This window comes from Gopherus flavomarginatus, chromosome 3 (genome assembly GCF_025201925.1).
Source record: "Gopherus flavomarginatus isolate rGopFla2 chromosome 3, rGopFla2.mat.asm, whole genome shotgun sequence".
NCBI lineage: Eukaryota > Metazoa > Chordata > Testudines > Testudinidae > Gopherus > Gopherus flavomarginatus.
The window spans coordinates 277169607-277196812 of record NC_066619.1 but is presented as its reverse complement, the minus strand read 5'-3'; the positions used below and the strand labels follow the sequence as shown (position 1 = coordinate 277196812).

The window sequence follows — 27206 nt, the reverse complement described above, 5'->3', positions numbered from 1 at the left end:
CATTGAAGTCAGTGGAATTCCAACTGCTTACGTCACCTTTATATGTGCATTCCCAGTGTTTAAAAAGATACACAAAAATGTTACTTTTTAATCCCTCTGCCAAATTCCCTCGTCCACTCTCGTGCAATCAATGTTCAACAGGGTAGCCATTCCGAGCCCTTCTAGTTTTCATCATTCATACAGCACCAGAGCTCACTGTTCCTCTCTTAGCAAATTGTTCAGTACTTTTCTTACCTGTGGTAAGGGTGCAAGTGAGAGGAATGGCACAGTGAGGTTACTCACCATGGAAGAGTCCCTATTTCCGTTACCAAGCATAGCTCCTTCAGCACACATTTTCTCTTCTCTCCTCTGCATTAGGGTACAGTATTTCTCTTGCTCTCTCTCTCACTCTCTCTTTTCTGTATCTCTCGGAAATCAGACTGGAGTTCAGAGCACTTTCACTACCTTTTATGAGGTAGAATGTGATGTCATAGATGGGGGCAGGGCTAGTCAACTTTCTACCCACCTACCCACCTGTGCTGAGGGAGCTACGCTTGGGAACGGAACCAGTGACTCCTCCACGGTGAGTAACCTTGTTTCTAATTTATACTGTCATGTAAAGCTCTGACTGTTTTTTTTTTTTGGGGGGGGAGATTTTTAAGAGGGGATTTTGTTTGTTGGTCGGTTTAGTTTTTTGGGGAGGGGTTAAAGTACAAAGCTCACACAAAGTCAATTGCATGTTATTTTTCTAAACTTTAAAATATTTTTTCTTCATTTCCCAATCTAATCTTTTGTGCAGACTTTCTCTGAGTTGTAAAACAGCTACCACATTCTCCTTCAGAGATGGCCACATTTTAGTAATGGGTGAAGAGATCCCGTTGAATATGATACATATCAATTTAAGAGCCCAATTCTGGTCCCCTTGAAATCAGTAGCTAAACTTCCATTGACTTCATTGGTGAAGAATCAGGCCCTTACTTTGTGCAGTGCTTTGGGATTAAAGGTGCTTTATAAATGGAAGATATTTTAATTCCTGTATTTATTATTATTATTAACTGTGTAGGTATGTCTACTTTTTTTGAATAGATGGAACATTTGTTTTCTCCAGATCTTCTATATTTATTTTTTTTTCTGCTCAATTCTAAATATGTGTATGCCTACTTGCTGACATCAGCCCATTTTTAAGAACCTTTCTACAAAAAATATTAAAAAGGAGACAAAAACATATTAAGAAAGTGAAGTAAACCCAAAACACATGATTACTATTTAGGCACAAACCAGACACAATCTTTGAAATTCAAAGTCACAGCTTCAGCATGCTGTGTATTAATGGAGTATCCGAATGAGCTCTAACGGAATACAAGTCTGTCGCATCTTATGCACATTTAACATGTGCGATTTCAGCTTTACGCTGTTGGCAAAAACAAAAAAAAGAGAAAAATAACAATTTAAATACTGTTTCTGTAGTGCAGGCAATTCTGCCCGACATTCAATTCAATGTAATTTTGACTGTATGCGGTTTTCGCTTTATGCGCTAACCACGGAATGGAACCCCTTTGTAAGATGAGACAGACCTGTATCCTGGCTTTGCTGGTTTGTGTTACAGCCCTTATGTTATTTAAACATAGCTTTTATAGTTAATAGCTCTTAAAGCTTGCTTTTGTTTTCTTGGGTCCTGGTATTACTACTCGTGTGTGTTTTTTTCCCTCTATATCCCTCAGCATTTTAGAAAGACAAATGGAGTGCAAAGATCTTTTACTTTTGTTTTGCCTCTTGGCTACCTATTAAATCTGTCACAATTTCAGAGCTCTCTTACTAAGGGCAGAAGAAGGGTCATGTGAGGATTTTGGCCTCTAGGGATGGCAGAGATATTGCTCTTCTTGTTCATTTAAAGCTCCTTCCCAACTCTGTGTGGGGCCTTATCGTATCACAGTGAAAGGTAGTAGAAGGTGGCAATGCGTACTCTATAAATCAAAGGACAAAGAGAGCATGGTCATAGCCTTTTCAACCTAAGTGTAATTTAATCCTATAGATGACATACTTTTTTCAGATGACTGGATAGCTCTGAGGAATTGGGTACAAGATGCAGAATCTTTCATCTCTAGGTCACTGGCATATATTAGACATGCAGTGGAATCAGTGCATTTGTCACTTGAAGGCTATGGAGGGTTAGTTCCCCAAATGTATCTTCCAAGATAAACGATGGGGGTCCACAGTGGGCCAACCAGTGGGTGGGGTTTGAATGAAGGACAGTAAAGGGATGGACATGCAAAGTGACACAACCCTAAGCAACAACAAATCAGGCAGATGCCTATGGCTAGTCATAATAACAAATTTCTGTCAGTACTATCCCAGGATTATAATGGACCCTGCAGCCTGAAAGTGAAAGGCTAAATAGCGTATTACTAATCTACAGCACTATCCATTTCCCCTGTTCAATTATTTTATTGGCAGATAGGCTAAAGACAATAAAGAAGTTGGGAGTACAAAGTACTTATGTTCCACACTGCACGGGATGAAATATTTATTCTATCATTGGCAATATTTATTTTACTTTCTGGTATTTGTGCATGAAAGTTACATAAAGTAAAAAAAAGCAAAAAAAAAATCCTCCCAAAAACGATGGTACAGTTTTTTTCACTGATTTCATTTAGTGTGGAATATAGGCACTGTAACTGCAGCAAGCTGAGCAATTTGTTCCAAATATCTGTTCTTTGAACTAGTTAATCCTTCCCAACTTCTTTTACGAATTGAAAATTACTTGACAACACTATTTATTAAAAAAAAAAGATGAAGGCACACATCCAAGTTTGTCTTGGATCAGTTGGACACTCGTGCTGGCTAGCAGTGTAAGAACAAAAGAATTACTCAGGTTTATCTATACATGTATGTGAAGCGGATAAACGCACAGAAATCCCATGTGGCTTCCTCAGGCACATACTGCTAAATTCTGAGTAGCAGCTTAATTATATGGCTTCAACTGCATGTATCCACACACATTATCAGTGTGATTAATGGGCATCCCTATGATTCCCAAATCCTTAACACTTGCCAGTCTGAACTCTCTCAGAAGTTGAATTAGAGGCTTCTTGGCTAGAAATGACTGTTATCTCCTCCTTTTCCTTTTATGATATTGAGAGTGAAGGAGGAGTTGTGAAATTGTGAAATGCTCTGTCTGTTCAAAAACTGTCAGCTGGCAGATGGAGGATCATCATTCTGCCCTCGTTTTCATTTCCTTTAGAGTGGTGTAACACCATTGACATCAAATGTGTTACTCTTGATTTATCCCTGTTTCACTGAAAAGAGAGTCAGACCCATAGCAGTCGGGGAACCCTTCATGTTGGTTTAAATCACAATTCTTTTAAATCCTGTCCTGCAGTTATTTGAACCACTGGTAAAATGGTAAACCAAAGCTGGCTAAATGCCAGTGGTCAGAGGAACCAGGAAGGAGACCATGACCACCTTAATACCCTAGACTTTTTAATCTGTAAGAGAGTCCTCTCTCTGCAAGAGGTGCAGCTCCGCTTCACGAATTCTACTCGAGATGCTTTGACCAACAAAACTATCAAACCCTTATTGAATGCATTCATCAAAATCCCTGAAAGTGAAAATGAAAATAAATGCACCCTGGATCAATCTTTCAGAGTTGTTCTAGAAGAGGAAATGATAAACCAAGCTTCATGTGAAAATGTCTTGGCTATTATTTCGCTTGCTATTAATGGAGTTACAGATGGTATCTGCACAGCATCAACCCCTTTTGTGCTTCTGGGAGATGTTCTGGATTGCTTGCCTTTGGATCAGTGTGACAAACTTTTTACCTTTGTCAAAAAAAAAATGTCACTGCATGGAAATCAAATACATTTTATTCAGCCGGGAAAAATTACTTGCTGAGAATGTGCAATGATCTCCTAAGAAGCAGGGCCGGCTCTAGCCATTTCGCCGCCCCAAGCACGGCAGCACACCATGGGGGGTGCTCTGCCGCTCGCCAGTCTCGCGGCTCCAGTGGACCTCCCACAGGTGTGCCTGCGGATGCTCCACCGGAGCTGCGGGACCAGCGGACCCTCCGCAGGCACACCTGCGGGAGATCCACCTGAGCCGTCTGACGCCCTCCTGACAACCGGCAGAGCGCCCCTCGCGGCATGCCGCCCCAAGCACGTGCTTGGCGCGCTGGGGCCTGGAGCCGGTCCTGCTAAGAAGATTATCTAAATCACAGAACACAGTCTTCTGTGGAAGAATTCTGCTATTCCTGGCTAGATTATTTCCTCTTTCAGAGAAGTCAGGACTTAATTTGCAAAGTCAGTTTAATCTGGAAAATGTCACAGTTTTCAATACTAACAAGAGAGCTTGTGACAGAAGCAAATAGAGGAGAGAGATGAAGGAATGGAAGTAAAAGAAGGTGAAATGGGAGATGATGAAGCTCCTACAAGTTGCTCCATTCCAATAGATTACAACCTGTATAGAAAATTCTGGTCGCTTCAGGATTACTTTAGGAATCCTGTGCACTGCTGTGAGAAGATCTCGTAGATGACATTTCTTAAGTACTCAGAAGAAGTTTTGGCTGTTTTTAAAAGCTACAAATTGGATGACATGCAGGCCTCCAGAAAAAAGTTGGGAGAGCTAAAAACAGGGGGAGAACATGTCTACTTTGCAAAGTTCTTAACTAGTGAAAAGCTAATGGATTTACAGCTGAGTGACAATAACTTCCACCGTCACATCTTGCTGCAGCATCTAATATTATTTCAATAGCTAAAGGGACAGGTCAAATTTAAAAGTTTTTTTTTTAAACAAATTGAGGGGAAGGGATAGCTCAGTGGTTTGAGTATTGGCCTGCTAAACCCAGGGGTTGTAAATTCAATCCTTGAAGGGGCCTCTTAGGGATCTGGGGCAAAAATCAGTACTTGTTCCTGCTAGTGAAGGCAGGGGGCTGGACTCAATGACCTTTCAGGGTCCCTTCCAGTTCTATGAGATAAGTATACCTACATATATTTATTTAAAGGCATTAGCCAATCAGTCATCTGCCAGACTCACTTAACTAATAATGCTACTTTGCATTTTCACAATGTATCTCATTTGAGTATCTCAAAGAACTTTGCAAACATAAAACCCATGGCGAAAGGGTAAATGGTTTGAACAATGCCATCATCACAAGTCATGGGCAGAAAGAAATTCATGGAGTCATGACTCCCAGTTGTGCTTTAAATCATTAGGCCTTCAGATAATTTTTGAGACACCTACATTCCCTATCCAGGTCTCAACGGTTCCCAGTCTGCACTCTTCCTGGCAAAAAAGATAAAAACAACAAGAACTAGTGGATGGGGATTGGAAAGAGGATACCAGCAATGAAAAGATGCAGCACTTGTACTATATAAAACATCCCAGTTGACCACAAGTTCTGAAGATTGTATATCTTGTTCTGAGAGCATCTTCTGAGTTATAAAAACTTCATATTTTTCTGTCATTGCCATTGTTACTTAGTCGACCATTTCCATCATAAACCTGGTTGTATCACTGCTGGAAGCTGGTCCAAACATGAGAATCTGGTGAAAGATGGTGACTCTGCAGAGCAAGGCTTCTAACAGCAAGAGCAAATCTAAGAATTACATTTACATTAAATTTACATGAAAGAAGTAGGATGAAGGGAAAACAATAGTAATGAAGCTGACAGGAGCAGACAAAGAAACTGAGGCAATAAATGAAACACATAACAATTTTTCATCTTGTTATGGATTCCACCAAAACATCTGCCCTCCCAAAAAAAAACTCACCACCAAAAAAAAACAAAAAAAAAAAAACAAAATAAAAACAACCCCACAGCCCGAGAGAGAAATCATGTTAATACAGAGGCGTAGTAGGATAGCTTCACCCTCACATAAATTCTGCCCTGAGCTATTCTTATTACTTCTTCCCCAGATTTGGTTGCAGAGTGCAGTATATGGGAAGTACTCATGCTAGTAGAATTAGTGCTGCAAAAGAGGTCTTGCCAACTCATTAGAAGTGGCACCAGAGTCACCACAGTATTCGCCAGTAAAGTTAGAAATAGCTTCAGAGTCATGGCCATCATTTACCAACACTATTAACAGAGATATCCAGGGTAGCAACTTTGATTTGCCGAAGCCCATCACTAAATATTAGCTACTCAATTGATTACGCTGGGAATGTTGCTGACAAAGAAGAGTTAGAGGAAACATCAACCGTGTTTTCAGTAACCTGCTTAATAGTCTTGGAATATACATGAAAAAATATAAGGTTGGGGCTGGATGGGGCTTTTGGAAAAATGGAGCCCATCTCGTACTCAGGTCCAGACAAAAGTTTAAAAACGTTTTGCAAAGAACATTTATCTAAATAAACCAGGGGTCTTGGAGCCACGAGGTCTTGGTGAGTTTTCACACTTTTGTAGCATTTTACAAATATTAACTAATTAATAATCACAACACCCCCATAAGGTAAGTAATTATCTTCATGTGGCAGTTTGGAAAAATAAGACAGAGAGATTAAGGACAACAATTTCAAAAGTATTCACAGATGCTGTTTGCCCTAATTCTTGGCCTGTTTACTTGGAGACAACAAGGAACTGATTTTTTTTCAGAAGTGCTAAGCACCCTCAGGATTCACTTACTGAATTGTGTGTTGTGGGTTCTCAGTAGCTCTCAAAAATTAGGCCATCAGTTTAGGCATTTTACATTTTTTTGGTCTAAGTGTATTGACCATGGCCACAGAAGAAGCCCATATTAGAGTCAGAATTAGGACGCAGCAGTCACTTCTTCTCTATTCTGTGCCTAGGCCCCTGGACCACACTGTCTTTATAATGCTCATGGATTATTCCTTTTTGAGGCCAGACGTTGAAAGAGATTCAGAGCAGAGGAAGTGGCTCAGATTCAGACAGCTGAGAAGGCCATCGTTGGTAGCAATTCACTCAACTCTGCCCCCATAACCATGAAAAAATCATGGATCCTCCACAAAATAAAGGGACACATGGCCATAGTTTTCACAGCTACCAATACTAGGTCTAGGCAACTATACGGAGAACCATAAATAACCCCAAATCTGTAGATACACCCGGGTTGTCTTTGCAAAGGAAAAGGCTAAGGGGCCTCCTTTTATTTTCCGTTTTTAAAGTAAAGGCTGAGATTAGCTGTGTAACATATCTAGGTGATTAGAAATTGGAGAGAAGTCGAGGGAGGGTTGCATTATTCTGCATATATATAGAAATGAGTATGCCCAGGATATTTAGTACAAAAAATCTTAAAGCATGTGAATTACTCAGACTGCATTGTAAGTACCTTTGCATTTGTTTTTAGACTAAAGTTCCTTTCAGGATTCTGACGCTCAAAATAAAACTTTGACCAAATGAGTTATGGTTTCCTAATGTAACTCAGTAACATAACTTGTAATTGCTAAAGGAAATGGTGTTGAACCAGCCAAATCTGATGAATTGTTAAATAACTGTTGATGCCAAATATGTGATTATTGTCCTCTAGCACTTTTTTTGAATGACCTCTGTTGCAAATTCTAAAAGTTGGCCAAATGGAGCATTATTCACTTAAATCCTAGTCCTGCAAACACTTTACGTGTGTAACTATGACATTGAGATCAATAAGACTACTTCTATGGGTAAAGTTATTCAGATGTATAAACATTTGCAGAATTGACATAAGTGATGAAAAAGTGTCTTTGGTGTCTAAATTGGGCTTAATTCTGCTCATTTTACTCATTCAGGTAATCCCACTGACGCCACCAAAATTTGACATGTACAAGACTACTCTTGTGAATAAAATGAGTGAGGTTTGGCTCATTTTACTTCCCCTTGTTCTTTGTTCTTTCTTGGGATATCTACCGAATTTGTAACTCATTTGTTTGTGTTTTAATTTATTTGAAAGTATCCAGAAATTCCAAACTGCTTCTTTTAAGGAGTAAAATGGCCAATAGTATCTACATAATGAGCCATTTTATATTCACAGATAATATATTCAGTGATTGACCAGAATCTTCACATAACCTGTAACATGGCTACTCCTGTGCTGAAAAATTGAGTTATGCATTTGCTAGCTATGGACTATCATATCAACTGGAATATTAGATCCTCTCCTACTACCTGTATGATCATATTTCATGTGGTCAGGACTTCTTTTCCTTCTTCCTTTTGCTATGGGCCCAGTCCTACAGGGTTGGGCTCGCTGAAATCAAAAGAAATCTTTCCATTGATTAGCTCTTGGATCAGGCCTTGAATGCTCTCACTGACTTCCGTGGAAATGGAAGGAGCTCAACATCTTATAAGTGTTCAGCACTTGTGAGTTTTATAGAAGATGCAAAATGTTAGTTGGCAAGCAATGAAACGCCATGCCAGTACAAAAGCAATGAACCAATATCTGCCATTCAGCAACGCTATTACATCCTATTCATTTCAAGACTGAATGTGATTGATGGTTTTGGTAAGCTCCCCTGAGGAAAACCATGTATGCCAGCAAAGTCATCCTCAAACTCTTCTTATGCTGACCTGGGCAAAGGCAACCTCACGCATCTGAATTTAGTTAGGAAGCAATTTGCCTTGGAATGTGAGATATCATCTCAGATGAAGACAGGAAGATAACACATATGGAGAGGTTCTGACAGTCTTACAAATGGAAAAGGAGTTGGACAGTCACACTTTTTTAGCGATATAGATTGAAATGCCACATCATCCTGTTTGATCACACTGACAAAATCACAAGGAACAGCTGTGGCTAACACACACTTATGAAAAGAAATGTGCTAGTCTAGGTGCTTTATTGATGCCATTGTACTGAACGTCCATTGCACTTTGTGTCTGATAGTTACCCTACTTGGTGTTGATTGTGCAATAACCAATCAACATGAGTCTTCCAAATATCTCCAGGTAAGACAGTAAGGAAAAACATGCACAGTCTCTCTAGTTGCTGTACCTGTTCTCTGGATAAATAAGTGAGACTGGTCTCCAGGGTTGACAATCTAATACTTTTATAGAAGCATTATATTCTCTTGGAAAAACTGAAATATAAAAAAAAATCTAGATATATTTGTTACATATTTAAACCTTCTCACAAAAGGCATACAATACAGAATTCAAACCAGGAGAAGACAAATCAATAGTATTGACCAGCAACCCTATATTGGCCTCTTATAGATGTAATAGCAACTGAATATGAAAGTCTGCACTTTCTTTCATGCATCAGATTCTGGGAGGGTTAGTGAAGAGACCTGGCTGTGGGTTCAGAAGATGTCCAGTATCAAAGATGGACTGATTTCTGTGGTATCTGTCTGCTTGTGAATCCTAGCATAAAATGTTTTATGAAGTTCTGGCTGTATGAAGACCACTTAACTGAATTTTTACCTTACTGACTTCTTGTTGGATCACTGGATTCTCAAGAGACTTTTTATTCTGGGCAGCTTTAGTATCCATGCTGACAATGTATCTTCTGTGATAGGCTGGGATCTTGTGCCTTCTCCAAAATATTGTTTGACTCAACCACTCTAGGAGATATAATCATATTTTATTTTTGCGATGGGACCTTCATCCTCTCCTCCACCCTGTGATTAGGTCTTTTCCTCAAACCAGACATGGGAAGGACTGGGTCTGTTATCCATCCACAGACACTAAAAGATCCAGCTGAGATGGCAGAATGGTTTCAAGGATTTTATTGTTGTAACATTAGATTTTACATGAAATCTGATGCCTTTGCAAAGAGAGTTGAAGTGTTTTGCAATATATGGATAATATTAACTCATTACATTTAAAGAAATCGCTTTGTAGTTTCCTGATGTGTGATCTACTCATTTGCTGTATTTTTAATGCAGATGTCAAACACAGAGTTTCTAATATAGTTACACTGGGCGTGACAGGGTGCTGTGCAGGAACTCCTGAGCCAGCCCTCTGTGACCCTTGTTCCAATTAAGGGAGGTAAATTGGAGCTGGCTAGAGAAACCTGCACCTGACTGGCAAAGGGGAAACAGCTGCCAGCCTTAGCCTGGGGCTGTATAAAAGCCTCAGAGGAAGGAAGCCAAGAGAGGCAGACAGAAAGGAGGAAGCCAGGGAAGGGAAGGAGCATGGTACCTCTGCCCTTCTGGGTCCAGAAGCTAAGTTGTCCTTAAGTCTGGAACCCCCACACTGTACCTGGTGAGAAGGTGGTGGGATGGCATTATTTAAGTAAACTTCACTGGTAACTGCTGAGCCAGAAGGTCTTGGAGCGGTTTTTGGAGCAGAGACGAGGCAGGCCCAAGTGGGACCCTGCTACACCCTGTTACACTCGGATAAAGAAACACTGCATCCCAAATAGAACCCTCATCCACATGTCTAGTTTCAGTGCCTCCCTGACCACTCTAGTTAGTTAGAAATTTTAGATTTTTTCCCCCATTGCTTTAAGACTACTGAACCAATAATACAAGGATCTATATCCCTGCTTCCTGTGGGATTTATGACAGATGCATGGAAGAAAGTACAGCTTCTTAACATTCAGTTCTTATCAGGATGAAAAGAAGCCAATAATAATAATACTTACATAGCTGTAGCTAGACAGCATTACAAACTCAGTGGCTTCCATTTGGCTTGTGTACCATATTTTCATTTCAAGTGTTAAAATTTATGCTCTCATCATGCCTCATTCAAAGGATATATGCTGACAATTTGGAATACCAGCCATTGACATAAGAATGGTATTTTGATAAACCAATTTCCAAAATTTCAGCTGGAATGGAATTACTGCTAATGGAGGACTGCTGAAGCACATAAATCTGATCCTTTGTGCTACAACAACAGGCCTTTCTTACTCTAGATTCTATAGTTTGAGAAAATGTGCAATAGGGACCAATCCTGCTCTGTCAGGGTCATGGTCTAGCTGACCCAATCAAGCCAATCTGCTGTAAAGTGTCCTAACTCCATTGAAATGAGCTACATTGAGTTACTCCAACTAAGAATCTGGCCCAATATATTGTTCAGTGCTAGAACATATGGGCCAGACTCTGATGTAAGGCCATATTGACATGAAGAATATTTTACTGATATAGCAATACCACTATTGTGGTTTTCTTTTTTAAACTGGTATAGTAATACCACTATACTGGAGGGCTGCGTTAGAAGAAAATGATTTATGAATCAACCAGCAAAAGCCAGAATACATGCAAAGCTTTATTGAGAGGGACAATGAGAAGCCAGTATAATTAGATGGTATAGAGTTAAAGTCTGTGGAACAATTTAAATACCTCAGTTCAGTATTGACCCATGCCAGGACCATGGAGCAGATATTAGGGGTCACATGAAGAGCGCTTGGTGAAAATGGAGGGAGTTGAAGGAAGTTCTCTGCAATAAGAATATGGCAAGTAAACTAAAGAGCAAAGTGTATAAGACCGTAATTAGACTAGCCATGACATATGGGTCAGAAAGTTAGTGGATGAATGAGAGAAGAACAACTGCTTCATACTGCCAAAATGAGAATGCTTAGGTGAACACTAGGAAGACAAGAGTTGATGGATGGGATCACACAGTGAAATGGTATGAATTATCATGCAGGTGGCTCCCATTATGGAAAAGCGGAGCGAGTATCAACTAAGATGGTTGGGTCATGTGAGACAATGAGACGTGGGGTGTGTTGGTCAGAGAGTATCAGATCTAGCAGTCATGGGACAAAGACCAGGAGGAAGAATGAGAAAAAGGTAGTTCGAGATGCCAAAGTAGGACATGAAGAAAGTTGGTGTCAGCTTGGACAAAGTAATCAACAGGAGTACTTGGACCTGAACAAGAGCTGCTGATCCCAACTAATAGGATAAGGTGAAAGCAAGAAAAAACACTACCAGCAAAGTGCTCCTAATATGGATGCAGTTATACCAGCAAAACTGCACTTTGTACTCATGTAATTAAACCTCCCCCAACAAGCAAAACAAACTGTACTTGTGAAAGTGCAGCTTTGCTGATATAGCTGTGTCTACACTAGGGACGCCGTCGGCACAACTACATTGGTCAGGGATCATACCTCTTCACTCCTATGACCAACATAACTGTGCCGACAGAAGTCTGCAGTGCAGACCTGGACTAAGTTACACTAAATCCATTGTAGGTACTGTGGATTTAGGCCTTGATTCAGAAAGGTACTTAAGCACATACCTAAGCTGAAGGGAGTGACTAGTCTTATTTGAAGTCCCCTTAAAGTTAGCAATGTTCTTATGCACCTTGCTGAATCAGGGCCCTGCATCAGTGTAAATAAAATCAGAAGAAGATTTCACTGGGGTCAGTGTGGCCATGATATTGTCTGTGATATACAGGAGGTCAGACTAGATGATCTGGTGAGCCCTTGTGGCCTTAAACTTGATTACTTTAAAGGCACATCTACACTGCATACTCCTTTCAGTGGCATGCAAAGTACATTCCCTCCTAGCATGGGGATAAATATCAGTGTAGACAGCAAGGGAGTTCTTAGGTGAGCAAAGAGACACCTGGACCCTGTGGGTATGTACCCAGGTATATTCTTTACATGGCTCTCTACTTGCCCAAGCAGTGCCTTCTCTGCTGACACTGCTATTTTAGCAATGTAGTGTCCCTCTGCCTACTCGCTGCTGGAGTCTTTCCTCACTGCAGTGAAAAGATCCCACAGAGGGGAAAGACTCCAGCAGTGTGGCAGCAATGAGGAAGGGCTCCGGCAACTCCCTGTGGCAGGGAAAAGCTCTGACAGCTCCCTGCAGCGGGATAAGAGAAGGAGGTGCCTGAGCCTTTCGCCACTGCAATGAAAAACTCCAGCAGCTGGGAAGGACTTTTGCAGTGGGGAGGCAGTGGGAACGGGCTCTGGCAGTTCCCTGCTGCTGAGCCTTTCCACACTGCCTTGTCCCTGCCAGAGCCTTTCACTAACACATATAGCTACACACTGCAGTGTGGACGCAGCCTGCTTTTGATTGTGGAGTGTAGCTAAATATACCCTACATGCTGCTGCAAGTGGTATGTAGTGTACAAGTATCATAACAGTGAAACATGCACTAATGATGACCTCCACACACAAACCCCATCTTAAATTAACACTTTAAAATACCTTCAAACTTTCTAGTTCACTACCATTTGACCATTAGGGTTTAAGACCTTTTCTACTGGATGACCATCAGATTCATGTCTGATTTCTAAAAATAGGTTAAGCTATGATATAAACAAGGGTCCTGATTTTTCAGTCAGGTCATCTTTATCTCTGGGTAGCTGCAGAGTGTAAAAACAAAGTTAAAGTCTTTTTAGGGTTGATGTGAACATTTTTGTTAACTTTTAAGATCATTCACATGGCAGCCTTTAACCACCAGGAGTTATGGGTCAATTGGGTTGATTTAATATTAATTTAATTAAAATAATGTATGATGACCTATTATTATAGATAGATAGTTTTTGAAGAAGTAATAAATATTATTCTATCTCTTCATTTAGCTATTAAATGTGATTTAAAATGTAGCTAAGTTCAGTTAATATCTTCTATTATATTTATCTCTAGATATTTTGTTTTCACAAATTAAATACCTATTTATATTAAATAGACGTTTTTATACAAAGAAAATAAAACGGATGTATTTTTTTTCTTTTTTGGCAATTAATATTGGTCAAAGTGATTTATTCAGCTATACAAATGCATCCTCTCGGTCTCTCTATATCATGTGTGTTTGCCTCTGTGTGTGTCTTCTTTTATTAGAACACTACTTAAAGTTTTGAATATTGTCATAATGAAACTGGTAACCAACTAAGTTCAATGTATGTCTCTTCTCAAAATGGCAATGATTCATGTTATATGGAGGAGCTTCCCATAATTCTTGGTACATTTGTCTGTTTCTCATTACGATGAAAGAAATGGTATGAAAAACCATGGTAAGGATGCAGAATGTGTTCAATTTAACTAAGTCTGCTTGGGAGTCCCTATGGTTTACCTACTTATAATTGAAAAAATGCAAATGACAACAAGTAATCAGTGGATTGGCAAGTTATGAAACACAACTACCTACCTAAATGAGTTAAAACCTCAACATGTCAAGAGGAGTAAGTTAATTACAATCCAATGGGAAAATAGCAAGAAAAGAGGGAATATACTTTGCTTCCTCTAGATAACCATGAAACCTTTTTAACATCAGTATCATGCCCACATTCCAGTTTGGATAATAGCATTTTGCTTACCTACAACACATTGCCACATAGTTCCAACTGATTAATGCATTTTACTTTTCTTCAGGTCCTGGCCCCAGTTCCAGCAAAGCACTTTATTGCATTGACTTCATGTGCTTAAATGAGTTGGTGGATTGGGGCCTTAGCCTGTTGTGTAGTGTTACTTTTAAACAACCCAGAGATGGTTGCATTTGAGTCCTGGGTGTAGTGATTCCTATATTGGTTGTCATTAATACGTACTTGTAAAACTGTAAAATGCTGTGAGATGGAAACCTCTACAGAAATGTCAGGTGGCATTACTATAATTGTGAGAAAAATATACATTTATTTATATAGGGTTCAATTTTGGCCTAGTCTGCACTACAGAGTTTAGGTCGATGTAAACTGCCTAACTCGACCTAACTTGTAAGTATCTACACTAAAATTTATCTCCCACTGATCTAACTCGCCCACTACACCGACTTAATAACTCCACCTCCCCAAGAGGCGTAGCACTTAAAGTTGATGTGGTTAGGTTGATGCAGTGTCAATGTAGACATTGCGTTGCTTACATTGACAGGTGCCTCTTTTCACAAACCATCCCACATTGCTCCACACTGGCAGTTAAATTGGTGCAAGTGCTTCTGGTAAGGACACACACCACCTACAGAAGGAACATAGTGTGGATATATAAAAAATGATTGTTACTTCCGTAGCTGTACTGTTAAGTCATTTCGGTCAACTTAATTTTGTAGTGTAGACTTTCCCTTTGCCTTAAGACACAGCTCTGAGCAAGGGCTGTTGCAGAAGGTGAGCTGCCACAGCAGTAGTTCCAGGAGGCATTATTCCTCATATGCCTTTCTGAGTCACAATTCCTCTCTTGTTTCCTCCCGGCTCCCAGGGGATACTAATTTACTGCTGGCCTGTACTGGAAGCTAATTGGCCAGTACTACCCCTACAACAGTGAGTGGAATGGATCAAAGGTTCTATTCGTTTCACACTTCTTCCTTGCTACTTGGTCCGGGGAGGAAGAAAGCAGATGCATAGCACTGCTTATTTCTCTGCACCCAGGTCCTGTTAGCCAGAGTCGGGGTGTAAGAGGGTCCTGCACAGTTATGTAAATAAAGTCTCAATCTAGCCCTTACACTGCTGTTCAGTGACTATCCCAATGAGTTTAGATGCTGTTGTAATATTTTAAAATATATGATCACCAAGAATAAGAATAATTACAAACAACAAACTAACCCAATAAAGCCAATCAGACTAAACAATAACCATTAGTATTATTAGTAAAAATTAATAATTCATACATTTTAAACCCTAAAGGGACCACTGTCATTCTCTAGCCTGACCTTTTGCAAAAGATAGGCTGCAGGACTTTCCTGTATTAATTCCTGCTTCATGTCCAGTAGCTGTGATGGAACAAATCTTTTTGAAAAACATCCATCCTTGATTTAAAGGTTTCCAGTAATGGAGAATCAACCCCAAGCCTTAGTAAGTTATTCCAATGGCTAATTACTCTCACTGTTTAAAATTTACATTTCATTATGACACTGAATTTGTCTAGTTTCAACTTCCAGCCATTCTATCTTGTTACAGCTTTGTCTGCTAGATTGAAAAGCCCTTTATTATCAAATTTCTGTTACAGACTATGATCAAGTAACCCCTTACTTAACCGTCTCTTTCTTACAATAAATAGATCGAGCTCTTTGAGTCTTTCACTGCAAGGCATTTTTTCCAGTGCTTTAATCATTCTTGATGATCTTCTGTTAATCTTCTCCAGTTTATCAACATCCTTCTTGAATTTTAGACACGAGAGCTGGACACAGTATTGCAGTGATGAACACACCAATACTGAATATGGAGATATTACCTGTCTACTCTTCCTCCATATATCCCTATTTATAAATCCAAACATTGCATTAGCCTTTTCAGCCACAGCGTCCTTCAGGAAGCTCGTGTTTAGCTGAATATCCATCAAGTCTTTTTCAAAGTCACGGCACTCTGGGATAGAGTCCCCCATGTAGGTATGGCCTATATTCTTTGTTCCTAAACATATGACCTGACATTACTGAAATTCACTTTGTTTGCTTGTATCAGCATGTTAAGCAATCCAGATCACTATGTATCAATGACCTGTCCTCTTCATTATTATTTGTTTCATCTGAACACTTTATCAGGAATGATTTTATGTTTTTTTCCAGCTCACTGATACTAATATTAAATAGTGTAAGACCAATAATATATGCCCCAGGGACCCCATTACAAACACAGCCACTCAGTAATGATTCCCAGTTTACCATTATATTTTGAGACCTATCAGCAAAGTTTTAACCCATTGAAATTCACCTTTTTGGTTTTGTATTATTCTGTTTTCTTAAACTGATGTGTCGAACCGAGTCATATGCCACACAGAAATCTAGATGTACATCAATACTTTTACCTTTATCAAACAAAATTACAATCTCATCTAAAAATTGTATCAACTTATTTGGGAAAGATTTATTTTCCATAATCCCATGTTGATTGTCATTAGTTATATTACCCGCTTTTAATTCTTTTTTAATCAAGTCCCATATCAGTCATTTAATTACTTTACCCAGGATTGATTGCAGGCTGACAGGTCTCTAATTACCTGGGTCATCCCATTTACCTTTTAAAAATATTGGTACTGCATTAGCTTTCTTCCAGTCCTCTGGAAATCCCCAAGTTATCCAAGACCTATTAAAAATCAACACTAATGGTTGGGAGAGCTCCTCAGACAAATCTTTTCATAGAACCATAGAAATGTAAGGCTGGAGTGGATCTTGACAGATTCTGTAGTGGAGCCGCCGCACGCTAACACAGCATCAAGTAAACCTATATAATCCCTGATGTTTGTCCAACCTGTCCTTAAAAAACCTTAAGTGATGGGAATTCCACAGCCTCCCTTGGAAGCCTGTTCCAGTAAAGAACTATCTTTATAGTTAGAAAATTTGACATAATACCTAACCTAAATCTCCTTTGCTTCAAATTAAGACTATTACTTCTTGTCCTATCTTCAGTGCCCATGGAGAACAATTGATCACAGTCCTCTTTGTAGAAGGCCATAACATTTTTGAAGACTTTTTCAGTTCCCCCTCCTGAGTCTTCTTTTCTCAAGACTAAACATGCCCAGTTATTTTCAACCTTTCCTCATAGGTCAGGTTTTCTGAACCTTTTATCCCTTTTGTTGCTTTCCTCTAGACTGTCTCTAATTTTTCCGCATCTTTCTTAAAGTGTGGCATCCAAAACTGGACTTAATCCTGCAGTTGAGGCCTCACCAGTGCCAAGTAGATCCGGACAGTTGTCTCTTGTGTCATATATATGACTCTCCTATTAATACAGCCCAGAATTATATTAGCCTTTTTAACAACTGCATTACATTTTGGCTCATTTTCAATATGTGAGCCACTATGCCCACCACCCCCAGCAGTACAAGTGCCTAACCAGTTATTCCCCATTTTGTATTTGAGCAGTTGGGTTTTTTAATTCCAAACTGTAGTACTTTGGACTTGTCTTTACTGAATTTCATCTTGTCGATTTAAGACCAATTCTCCAATTTGTTGAGGTTATTTTGAATTTGAATCCTGTCCTCCAAAGTGCTTGCAGTCTCTCCCAGCTTAGTATAATCTGCTGATTTTATGAGCAGACTGTTCATTCCAGTACACAAGTCATTAATTAAAATACTGACTAGAACCAGACTTATGACGGACACCTGCTGGATTTTACTAGATACATCTTCCCAATTTGGCAGTGAACCATTGCTAATTACTCTTTGATTTATGGTCTTTCAACCAGTTATGCAACCATCCATAGTAATTTCATCTAAACCACATTTCTCTACTTGGTTTATGAGAATGTTATATAGGAGTGCGTCAAAAGCCTTACTAAAGCCAAGATATATTATGTTTACTGCTTCCACCCTATCCATTAGAACAGTAACTCTGTCAAAGAAGAAAATTAGATTGGTTTGATATGATTTGTTTTTCTTCAATCCACTTTGCCTATTACTTATTACCCTTTAATCCTTTGGATGCTTACACATTGATTTTTAATAATTTGTTCCAGTATCTTTCCAGGTATTGAAGGTAAGATGACTGATATAAAATTCCCCAGATCCTCTTTGTTCCCTTTTTAAAGATGTTTGCCTCTCTCCAGACTCCTGGTACCTCGCCAGTTCCCCATAAGTTCTTTGAGATAATCGCTAATAGTTTGAAGATTGATTCAAGTAGTTCCTAAAGTACCCTAGCGTAAATATCTTCAGGACCTGCTGACTTGAATACATCCAGTGTATCCAACTATTCTGTAACATTTTTCTTTTCCTATTCCAGCGACACTACTTTCTCACCAAAGGGGGGAAAAGATGAGCACTGCACTGAAAAAGCACATTTAATTGTGAAAGATTAGGGTTCCCTTCCTTCTGCTAGCTCCACTCTCTCTCCTCTAAATCATAGGGTGACGGCTGGAGAGAAAATGCTCTTCCTTTTAAAACTGAGTCATGATTTTTCTCCCATTAAGGATGTAAAAAAAAGGAAGAGGGAAAATTCTTCTATGTTTTCATATTGCTGGGGAAAACATTAGCAGTCTCCCCCCCCTTTAGTTTTGTAGCTATTCCTTTTTTTTTTATTATTCAGACACTTCTGATTATGGTGTGCCTGTAAAAGAAGCAAAACATCCTTATTGCCACAAGACTGGAAAATTCTGCCTCTATTTCAGGGAAAATGCAGCACAGTATATAAGCTGATCACACATCCCTCAAAGCCTTATGCAGTTTTTTACACCTGAAATTATCTTCTTGGCAGATAATAGGCTCTGCTGCTCCAGTTCTCTAACCTTGCATTCATTAATTGCAAAGTTAGCTTGTAGCAAAGTCTTTTTTTCTCAAATGATTTGTGCCTCCTCTTGAGTAGATGGCTGTTTTAACCTGAATGAATGACCAGGTGCCAGTGGAATGAATCCAAGTTTCTTTAAGAATTGTGATTCCTTCCCCACCCTTCTTTGCTGTTGAAGTTTTATGGCACAATAGCCTACATTTATCATTAATGACTTAGAGGGCTTTTTCCCTAAATGAAAGCAAAAAATGATCCAAGTAGCAGAACTCTTGAAAATACATCACTTGTATAGCTTGTCAAAAAGACTGTGTTAGCTATTATCACAAAGGGTATCATCACATTAATAATTCCCTGTCCATTGCTAGGGAGTGGAGTTTGTTTTCTGTGTCCGCACAATAATATCCTGCTGTTGCTTTTATTTTCAGTGTTCTTTTCCCCTTTTCAGTTATCAGCATTACATATTTGGGAAAGTGTGTGTGTTTCTGTGCCCAGATTGTGTAGGAAATGAATACATCAAGCTCCTGACTCACTATTGCATCCGCTCTGTGCCAGTGTACTCTGCTGATTTCAACAGGCTAGCTTAAAACTGAAGTACCGCAGTGGCATAGCAAGGCCTAAAAGTGAATTAAAGTGATGCTCATTCGGATTAATCCTTCTCTGCTGAACCAAACTACAGGCCAGGACCTGGAGGCAATAAGGAACTCGCTTAGGTGGCCAAACTGGATGTGGGGGATAATTATGAGCAGGTTTGGTGGACACTCAAGACCTAATAATGGTAGGGGCTTTTCATGTCTCTCAAAAGCTTTCAGCGCGTGGAGCCATGTTAGAATGTAAATAAATATTAAGACCAATGATGGGTGTCTGGAACTCATCCTTAGATTAGTACTGGTGAAGATGAGCAGTCCTTTAATAACAAGTTGAAAAGGAGGGACAGGTGATCAAAGAGGCACAAAACTAAGTGATATGATTTTCTGAGGTGCTCAACAATGGTTAACATCACTAGAAGCTGCAGGTGTGCTCAGCATCTTTGAAAATCAGGCCACTTGTTTAGGTATCTTGGGGTACATCCACAACAAACCCTGCGGCAGCGAATCTCAGAAGCTGGGTCAACTACTTGGGCACCCGAGAGATGCTAAAAATAGTAATGTAGATGTTCCCGCCCAGGCTCTGAGATGGCCCCCTGACCCCACACACACACACACACACGCCGGGTTTCAGAGTCCTGGCTTTGGCCTGAACTGGAATGTCTACCACACTAATATTTGTAGCCCCATAATGTGAGCCCTGTGAGCCCCAGTCAGTTGAACTGGGCTCTGAGACTCGCTGCTATGGGTTTCTTTGGTTTGGTTTTTTTTTTTTTTTCAGTGTTGACATACCCTAAGGCCCAAGTCCTCACACACTTATAGACATGCATCTGACGAAGTGGGTATTCACCCACGAAATCTCAAGCTCTAATACATCTGTTAGTCTATAAGTTGCCACAGGACTCTTTGCTGCTTTTACAGATCCAGACTCACACGGCTACCCCTCTAATACTAATAGACATGTTTACCTCTGAGCATGTGAGTAGGCCCATTGGCCCCCATGGAATTACTTACATGCTTAACTGCATGGGGTAATTGTTTGTAAGGTCAGGCTGTAAATATGGATTTAGGTGCCTAACTTTTGAAGTTTTGAAAATGCTTCCCTTAATGGTTCTGTGCTTTAGTTCACCCAATCTCTAAAATGCTTATAACCCTTCCTTCCTCAAAGATTTTTCATGAAAATTAAAGTTTGTCATGCTCTTTGAAATATGCAGCTGAAAGGAGTTCATGGGAGCGCAGCGTATTTTGATTGATTACATAGGAAATGCTCCTTGACTATATCACTATATATACTTTATCTATGCATAGAAGTTTCAAAAAGAATAATTTCAAAATGAATGATGTTTGGTTGTAGCCCTCAGTCATAACTTAAAATATCTTAATTTAATAGAGATCTGTTATTTGCCAACAAACATATAGACCTCATTTTAAATGAGGCAGTGATTTGGGTATAGTATAATACCATGCTGAACAATATTTCTATTGAATTGGCCATGTTTTCCTGCCATTATAAGCTAAGGATTTACCCCTGAAAGGGGCCGAGAAAGTCCTCAAACAAAATCTAAAACATAAGTGATGTTATGTTCATAGGAGCCAACTTTTTCCAGCTCCAGTGGGTCTGCGCCTGTCATGGTATAATTCCCCACTCTGAACCTTAGCGTCCAAAAGATGGGGTACCCACATGAATTCCTCTAAGCTCACTTACCAGCTTAGTACTTGTAGCGCTGCCACCAACCAGGAATTCCAGTGCCTGGTACACTCTGGTCCCCCCAAAAACCTTGCCCGGGGGCCCCCAAGAGCCAGACCCTCTGGATCTTAACACAAGGAAAGTAAACCCTTTCCCTCACCGTTGCCTCTCCCAGGCTTCCCCTCCCTGGGTTACCCTGGAAGATCACTGTGATTCAAACTCCTTGAATCTTAAAACAGAGAGGAAAATCCACCTTCCCCCCTCCTTCTCTCTCCCCCTCCCAGACTATCCCTGAGAGAGAAAGTAATCCTAACACAGAGAGAAATTAGCCTCTCACTCCTCCTTCCCTCCTTTCTCCCCACCAATTCCCTGGTGGATCCAGACTCAGTCCCCTGGGGTCTCACCAGAATAAAAAAAAACAATCAGGTTCTTAAACAAGAAAAGCTTTTAATTAAAGAAAGAAAAAACAGTAAAAATTATCTTTGTACTAGTATACTTAGGCTGGGAGGGTATTCCCAGTGTCTATAGCTGAAAACCCCCGTAACATATTCCATCGTAAATTTACAAATTAAAATCCTTTCAGCAAAATACAAACTTGAACTCCTTCCAGCCAAATACACATTTGCAAATAAAGAAAACAAACATAAGCCTAACTCGCCTTATCTACCTAGTACTCACTATTCTGGACATACAAGAGACTGTATCAGAGAGATTGGAGAGAAACCTGGTTGCATGTCTGATCCCTCTGAGCCCCCAGAGAGAACAGCAACCAAAAACTAACAGCACACACAAAAACTTCCCTCCCTCAAGATTTGAAAGTATCCTGTCCTCTGGTTGGTCCTCTGGTCAGGTGACAGCCAGGCTCACTGAACTTGTTAACCCTTTACAGGCAAAAGAGACAAGAAGTACTCCTGTTCTATTAACCCTTAACTATCTGTTTGTGACAGCACTGCATTCCCCCTCCTCCACTCCCTCCCTGCCCCGCAAATCAGCTGTTTCACGGCGCAAGTGCTGGGAGGGAGGAGGGAGACGCAGGACATGGCAGTGTGCCAACAGAGAAGGCAGAGGTGAGCTGGAGCAGGGGAGCAGGGCTGAGCCATGGGGAGCTGCCGGTGGGTGCTGAGCACCCACCAATTTTTTTCCATAGGTGCTCCAGCCCCGGAGCACCCACGGAGGTGGCGCCGATGCTTATGTTATGTTAGCTAGTCTCCGTCAGCATGGTTTTGATGAAAGCTCAGTTATTATGTTTTGCCCTTCCAATGACAAACCACTGGCTTCAGCTTTGATTTAATGGCCTAGCAGAGGCATTGAAAGACCTCAAATGGGTGCTACAAATACGCATCTGACTGTTAGGGCTCATCAGCAACAAAGGGTGACACAAAAGGAAGCGCACAGAATCAAAAGCCATTGCCACCAGAGAGGGGGAAGGAGCAAGAAAGTGTCGGAATACAGCATGACAAAGTATAAGGGCCAATCACTCTTCCACCCGAGGTAGTAATCTCAGGGGGTGGCACACATGTAGGAATGAGGCAGTGACGTACCCATTGACAATGTGGAATACAAAATAAACAGTCCAGTGAACATTTTCTATTACACATGTGAAGTGCAAAAGGTCTGAAATAGGGTGCTAGCGAAGAGCACACTGATGTTTTTTATATGTAAATCACTCCCACTTCATTTTAAAAATCTGGGTGCTGTGTAGATTTTGGAGGCTCCATTTTTGTGCAGAGCATGGATGGTAGAATCCTTGTGTCTCTGTCTCCATGGAGAAACTGCAGAGTGCGACTCTCTGCTGGCAGTGAGGGATCTTTCTTTTCCTACTCTGCTTCCTTCTGCTCTGTGAATTCACTTGCTATCTCACACATCCTCCAGGCCTCTGGAACACTGTTAGTAATACTTCTACGCTGCCCATTCACGCCTCCTCATTTCTATTCTTGGAGAGGCGGGTTTCTTTCTGGTTATATTTTGAGCATGCTGGTTAGGGCAACATCCTTGCTTATATTTAGTAACACAAAGTGTTTTCATAGTGTCCACGTATTCTGCATATTACATGTTTGATGTTGCCTTTATGTGTATTTTGCCTTTTTAAATATACATGCAAATTGTTGTGAAAGATGAAAATGCATCACCCAAAGCTGGGGCTGGAGGGAACTAGGAAGGGAAGGGGCTCACTGGAAATATTGTGAAATTGACTGGGAAAGTAGAGTAGGACGGAAGCAGAGCTATGGTAAGTCGTCTCATCTGACATAGTCCCAACAAGCCTGAAAACACTGTTATTTTAGTGGAAACCTGTTGGAATGAGGACCTAGTTGGTTTAATAACAAGGAACTAACCCTACTTTTGCAATGTTTCTTTGAAAGAACTACTGGAACATGGTAACTTGAGCCCCAGTTTAGCAAGTCACTAAGGTCCAGCTCCTCAAAAGTATTTTGGCATCTAATTCCTATTGATTGAACTCAATGGAGTTAGACACCCTAATACTTTTGTGGCTCTGGGCCTTAGGGCCAGATTTTCAAAGATTCATAAGCACTTAAAGATGTAGGTAGGGCCTACGGCTAGACCTACAAAGGAGATTTAAGCTCAGCGACTAACTTCAGGTGCCCTGCCATGTAGTGAAATCTTCAGCCCCAAATCAGGTGCCCAGGCTCCCTATACAAGGTTCATAGAGAGTTTGGGATCTGCAAGAGGAGAGTCACAAAAGCCAACAATCTTTGTGGGGAGCCAACTAAGGGAGCCAGTAGGAAATGCTGCAGAGATGGTGTGGCTTACGCTCTGTCCCTGAAAAGATCTAGGCTCCTAAATCTGCTCAGAATTCACAGCAGTGAACCTTCTCCTAGAGTTAGCCATATAAACTAAATGAGTCCTTTCTTGCAAAAACCGCCAGGCTACAGAGTCATTGTCATTGTCTCTCTGGCCCAAGGAGCAATTATTTACTTACACAAAATGGAGCGGCCTCTGCAGCAGATTGAGACCTGCCCAAGGATCCTTCATAGACCAATGATGGAGGAAAATGCTAAGTCCCTGCCCTATGTCAAGCATAATGGGGATTTGAACCTAGGTCTTCAACAGCCTGGGTGAGTGAATGTTGGGTAAACCACCTCTGGGCTGCATTTTGTGACCCAGTACATGTGCTCTAAGGCATTTTCAGAGCATGCTTACCAGATCAGGCCCACAGGTAAGATAAGTGGGAGGAAAGCCTAGTTTGTAATACCTCTATGGCTTAGATGAGAGCTAAACTCCAAGCAGCTCAGTGATGGCAATGTGCACACACACTGCCAGAAATGTAGGCACAGTGAGGATTTTACTGGCAAAAATTTAGGTGCCTAGGAATTCGGGGCACTTACAGGGTTGTCAATTAGGAATTTGAGGATCTGCATCAGTGGTGGGCAACCTGCAGCCCCTGGGTATAAAGTATAATTGTGAAACCATTGTTTTATCTACTCATATAATTTCGAAATCTACTCTCAACTACTTTGTCTTTTCTGCTTCTTGAGGGTTTCACAACCTTTTTTAACTATTCAAGTGGGATTCCCCAAAGGGCTTAGCATGAGCTTAACTCTCCCAGTGACATCAATTGGTGGTTTACACTGACTGAGTGGGAGCAGTTAGGCTGAAGCTGAGAGTTTGGGGAAATCCCATCTAAGCTGTTTTGTTGTCCCTTTCAGTTAAAAGTAAGGGCTTGTACAGACTGCCACTTATGTCGGTATAACTTAGGTCGTTCAGTGGTATGATAAGTCACCCCATGAGTGACATAAGTTACACTGACCTAAGTGCCAATGTGGAAAGTGCTCAGCAGTTTGGAGAGCTTCTCCTGCCGATATAGCTACTGCCTCTCATGGAGGTGGATTTATTGTGCCAACAGGAAAGCGCTAGCCCGTCAGCATAGAGCATCTTCAGCAGACGTGCTACAATGGCACTGGTGCAGCTGCAGCACTTCTAGTATAGACTAGCCCTACATTGTTAGAAGTTTGGTGATAAGTCACTTTTGAGAGGAATTTGTATAATCGAACCCCTCACACGCACAAGGAAACAACTTTTTTTTTCTTTTGAACTGTTTGTAAAGTTAATGTAGAGTATCACACAGCTTCTCTGTAGCTGGCAGTCCAGTTCAGTGCACATTACTGGTGGGCTGTTCCCAGGACACCTGTGCTACAAACCAGGGTGTCGTCTGTACAGAGATTCTTCTTTTTGTTTAATATTCTGCTGGCCTTCTGCAAGAAAATCTAATCAGATCTGAGAGCATATATCAAATCCTTCTGGAGGTGAGTTCAGCAATAACCCCATCGTATTTCATTCTGTTTTCTATCCACAGCTGGATAGTGCTACATCCCTCATCCAGGCAGCTAAAAATCTGATGAACGCTGTGGTCCTTACTGTGAAAGCATCATATGTGGCGTCTACGAAATATCAGAAGGTCTATGGTACAGCTGCAGTAAACTCACCTGTTGTATCTTGGAAGATGAAGGCCCCTGAGAAGAAACCCTTAGTAAAGAGAGAAAAGCCAGAAGAATATCAGACACGAGTGAGAAGAGGTTCCCAGAAGAAACACATTTCCCCTGTACAGGCTTTAAGTGAATTTAAAGCTATGGATTCCTTCTAAAACACTAGGCTTTACCAGGAGGGTTTTATATTCCTTTTTGTATGCATACCTGCCGACTTGTATGCGTCTGGCATGGGGGAAAAAACTAATGAAGCAGTGTCAATTTGCATGCAACCTGAGGCTTTATTAAAGTAATTAACAATCTGCAACCCACGAATGCAGACCAATCTATTCTGATGTTACATAAAGTTATCCCAAGCTTACTTTTTTTAAACTATAGCCTAAAATTGGCCAAAGAATTTTCACCTCAAGTGTGGAGGTAAATAATAAACTGAAAAGCAAAACTTTATGCATGCAAGAAACATTAAGTTGGCAGGTATATTTAAAAGAAAAAACCTGGAAGTGTAATGGTAGACCATAAAGCTCGTATTGCTTCTGTTACAGTGCAAAAATGTACTAGCCAATATGCTTAAATGTGTGGCCCAATAATTAAACAATTTAACTTTTAAGTCATCTTCATCATAGTATGTGAATTTTGAACAAGAATAAAAACTAATCCATTTTAAAGATGCTTCTTTTAATCCATATTTTATTCTTTATATTCTAGTAGTGGTTATGACTATGCTCATGTTTCAATTAATCCCATTAATATGGAAAAAAGTTTTACTTTTTGCCAATTGAATTCTTTATGGTGAAGTATGAAGCACAATATGGTGATTGACATTGCCTTTTATATTATTATTATTGTGTTATTGTTAGAAATAGAAGACCTGGTGGTGGAATGCTTAGAGACAGAAATTGATTATGTGAGAATTTAGAGGCAAATATGTAGGTGTAGCTTGGATTACAGGTATCTAATATACCATTGTAACCACTAAATCTTAATAAACTCATTTAACCTTGGAATCCTGGGTATGACTTCTGTCCTTTAATGTGCAGAGATCATTCACCATGGCCTTCAGATGAAAATCAATTTATTTTGCATTCATGCGTCCGTTTTGGGGTTAGGGAGACAAAAAAGTAGTGTATTGTGTACTCACTTTTCCACAACAAGGAAGGGGAGGGGTGCAAATCCCGGCTTGCAGCATGTCTATGAGATAAAATTCTGTGATTCTTCAGCGGAATACCCTCCTATCAACTGTATAGAAAACCAACCAAACAATTGCCCCAACCAGATTATTTCATGTAATGCGGCAGAAAATAGCTGATGGGTTTCACCCCTGAAGCAGCTACACAGTAGTTAATTTGTACTGAATTTGTAAGCCTCTATTTAATGTAGGTGTCTGAGCATCTGGGAGATCATTTTGACATGCCAGGTTGCATAGAACTGTCTACACGTTATTGTACTGAAAAATGCATCATTAACTTATATTCACTTTGCAGCCCAAGAATTGGTTGAACTGCATTAATTGGGTTAATATCACTATAACAAGGTTTTCCCTCTATTTGAATGTAGGAT

At 40.3% G+C, this 27206-nt stretch overlaps 1 protein-coding gene across 3 annotated transcripts in view; it reads left to right on the top strand.

Annotated features, from left to right (window-relative positions):
• The window catches only part of CTNNA2 (catenin alpha 2), an 828797-nt gene extending 802150 nt beyond the window's left edge, over positions 1-26647 (top strand). For 2 of the 3 annotated variants that reach the window (XM_050943344.1, XM_050943345.1), the window contains 2 exons: positions 419-562; positions 25520-26647. In XM_050943344.1, coding sequence (XP_050799301.1) covers positions 419-562; positions 25520-25807 — 432 coding nt within the window. In that variant the 3' untranslated portion in view covers positions 25808-26647. The remainder of the gene's footprint in view (positions 1-418; positions 563-25519) is intronic. The other variant, XM_050943346.1, reaches the window with a different exon arrangement.
• Positions 26648-27206: the final 559 nt, after the last annotated feature.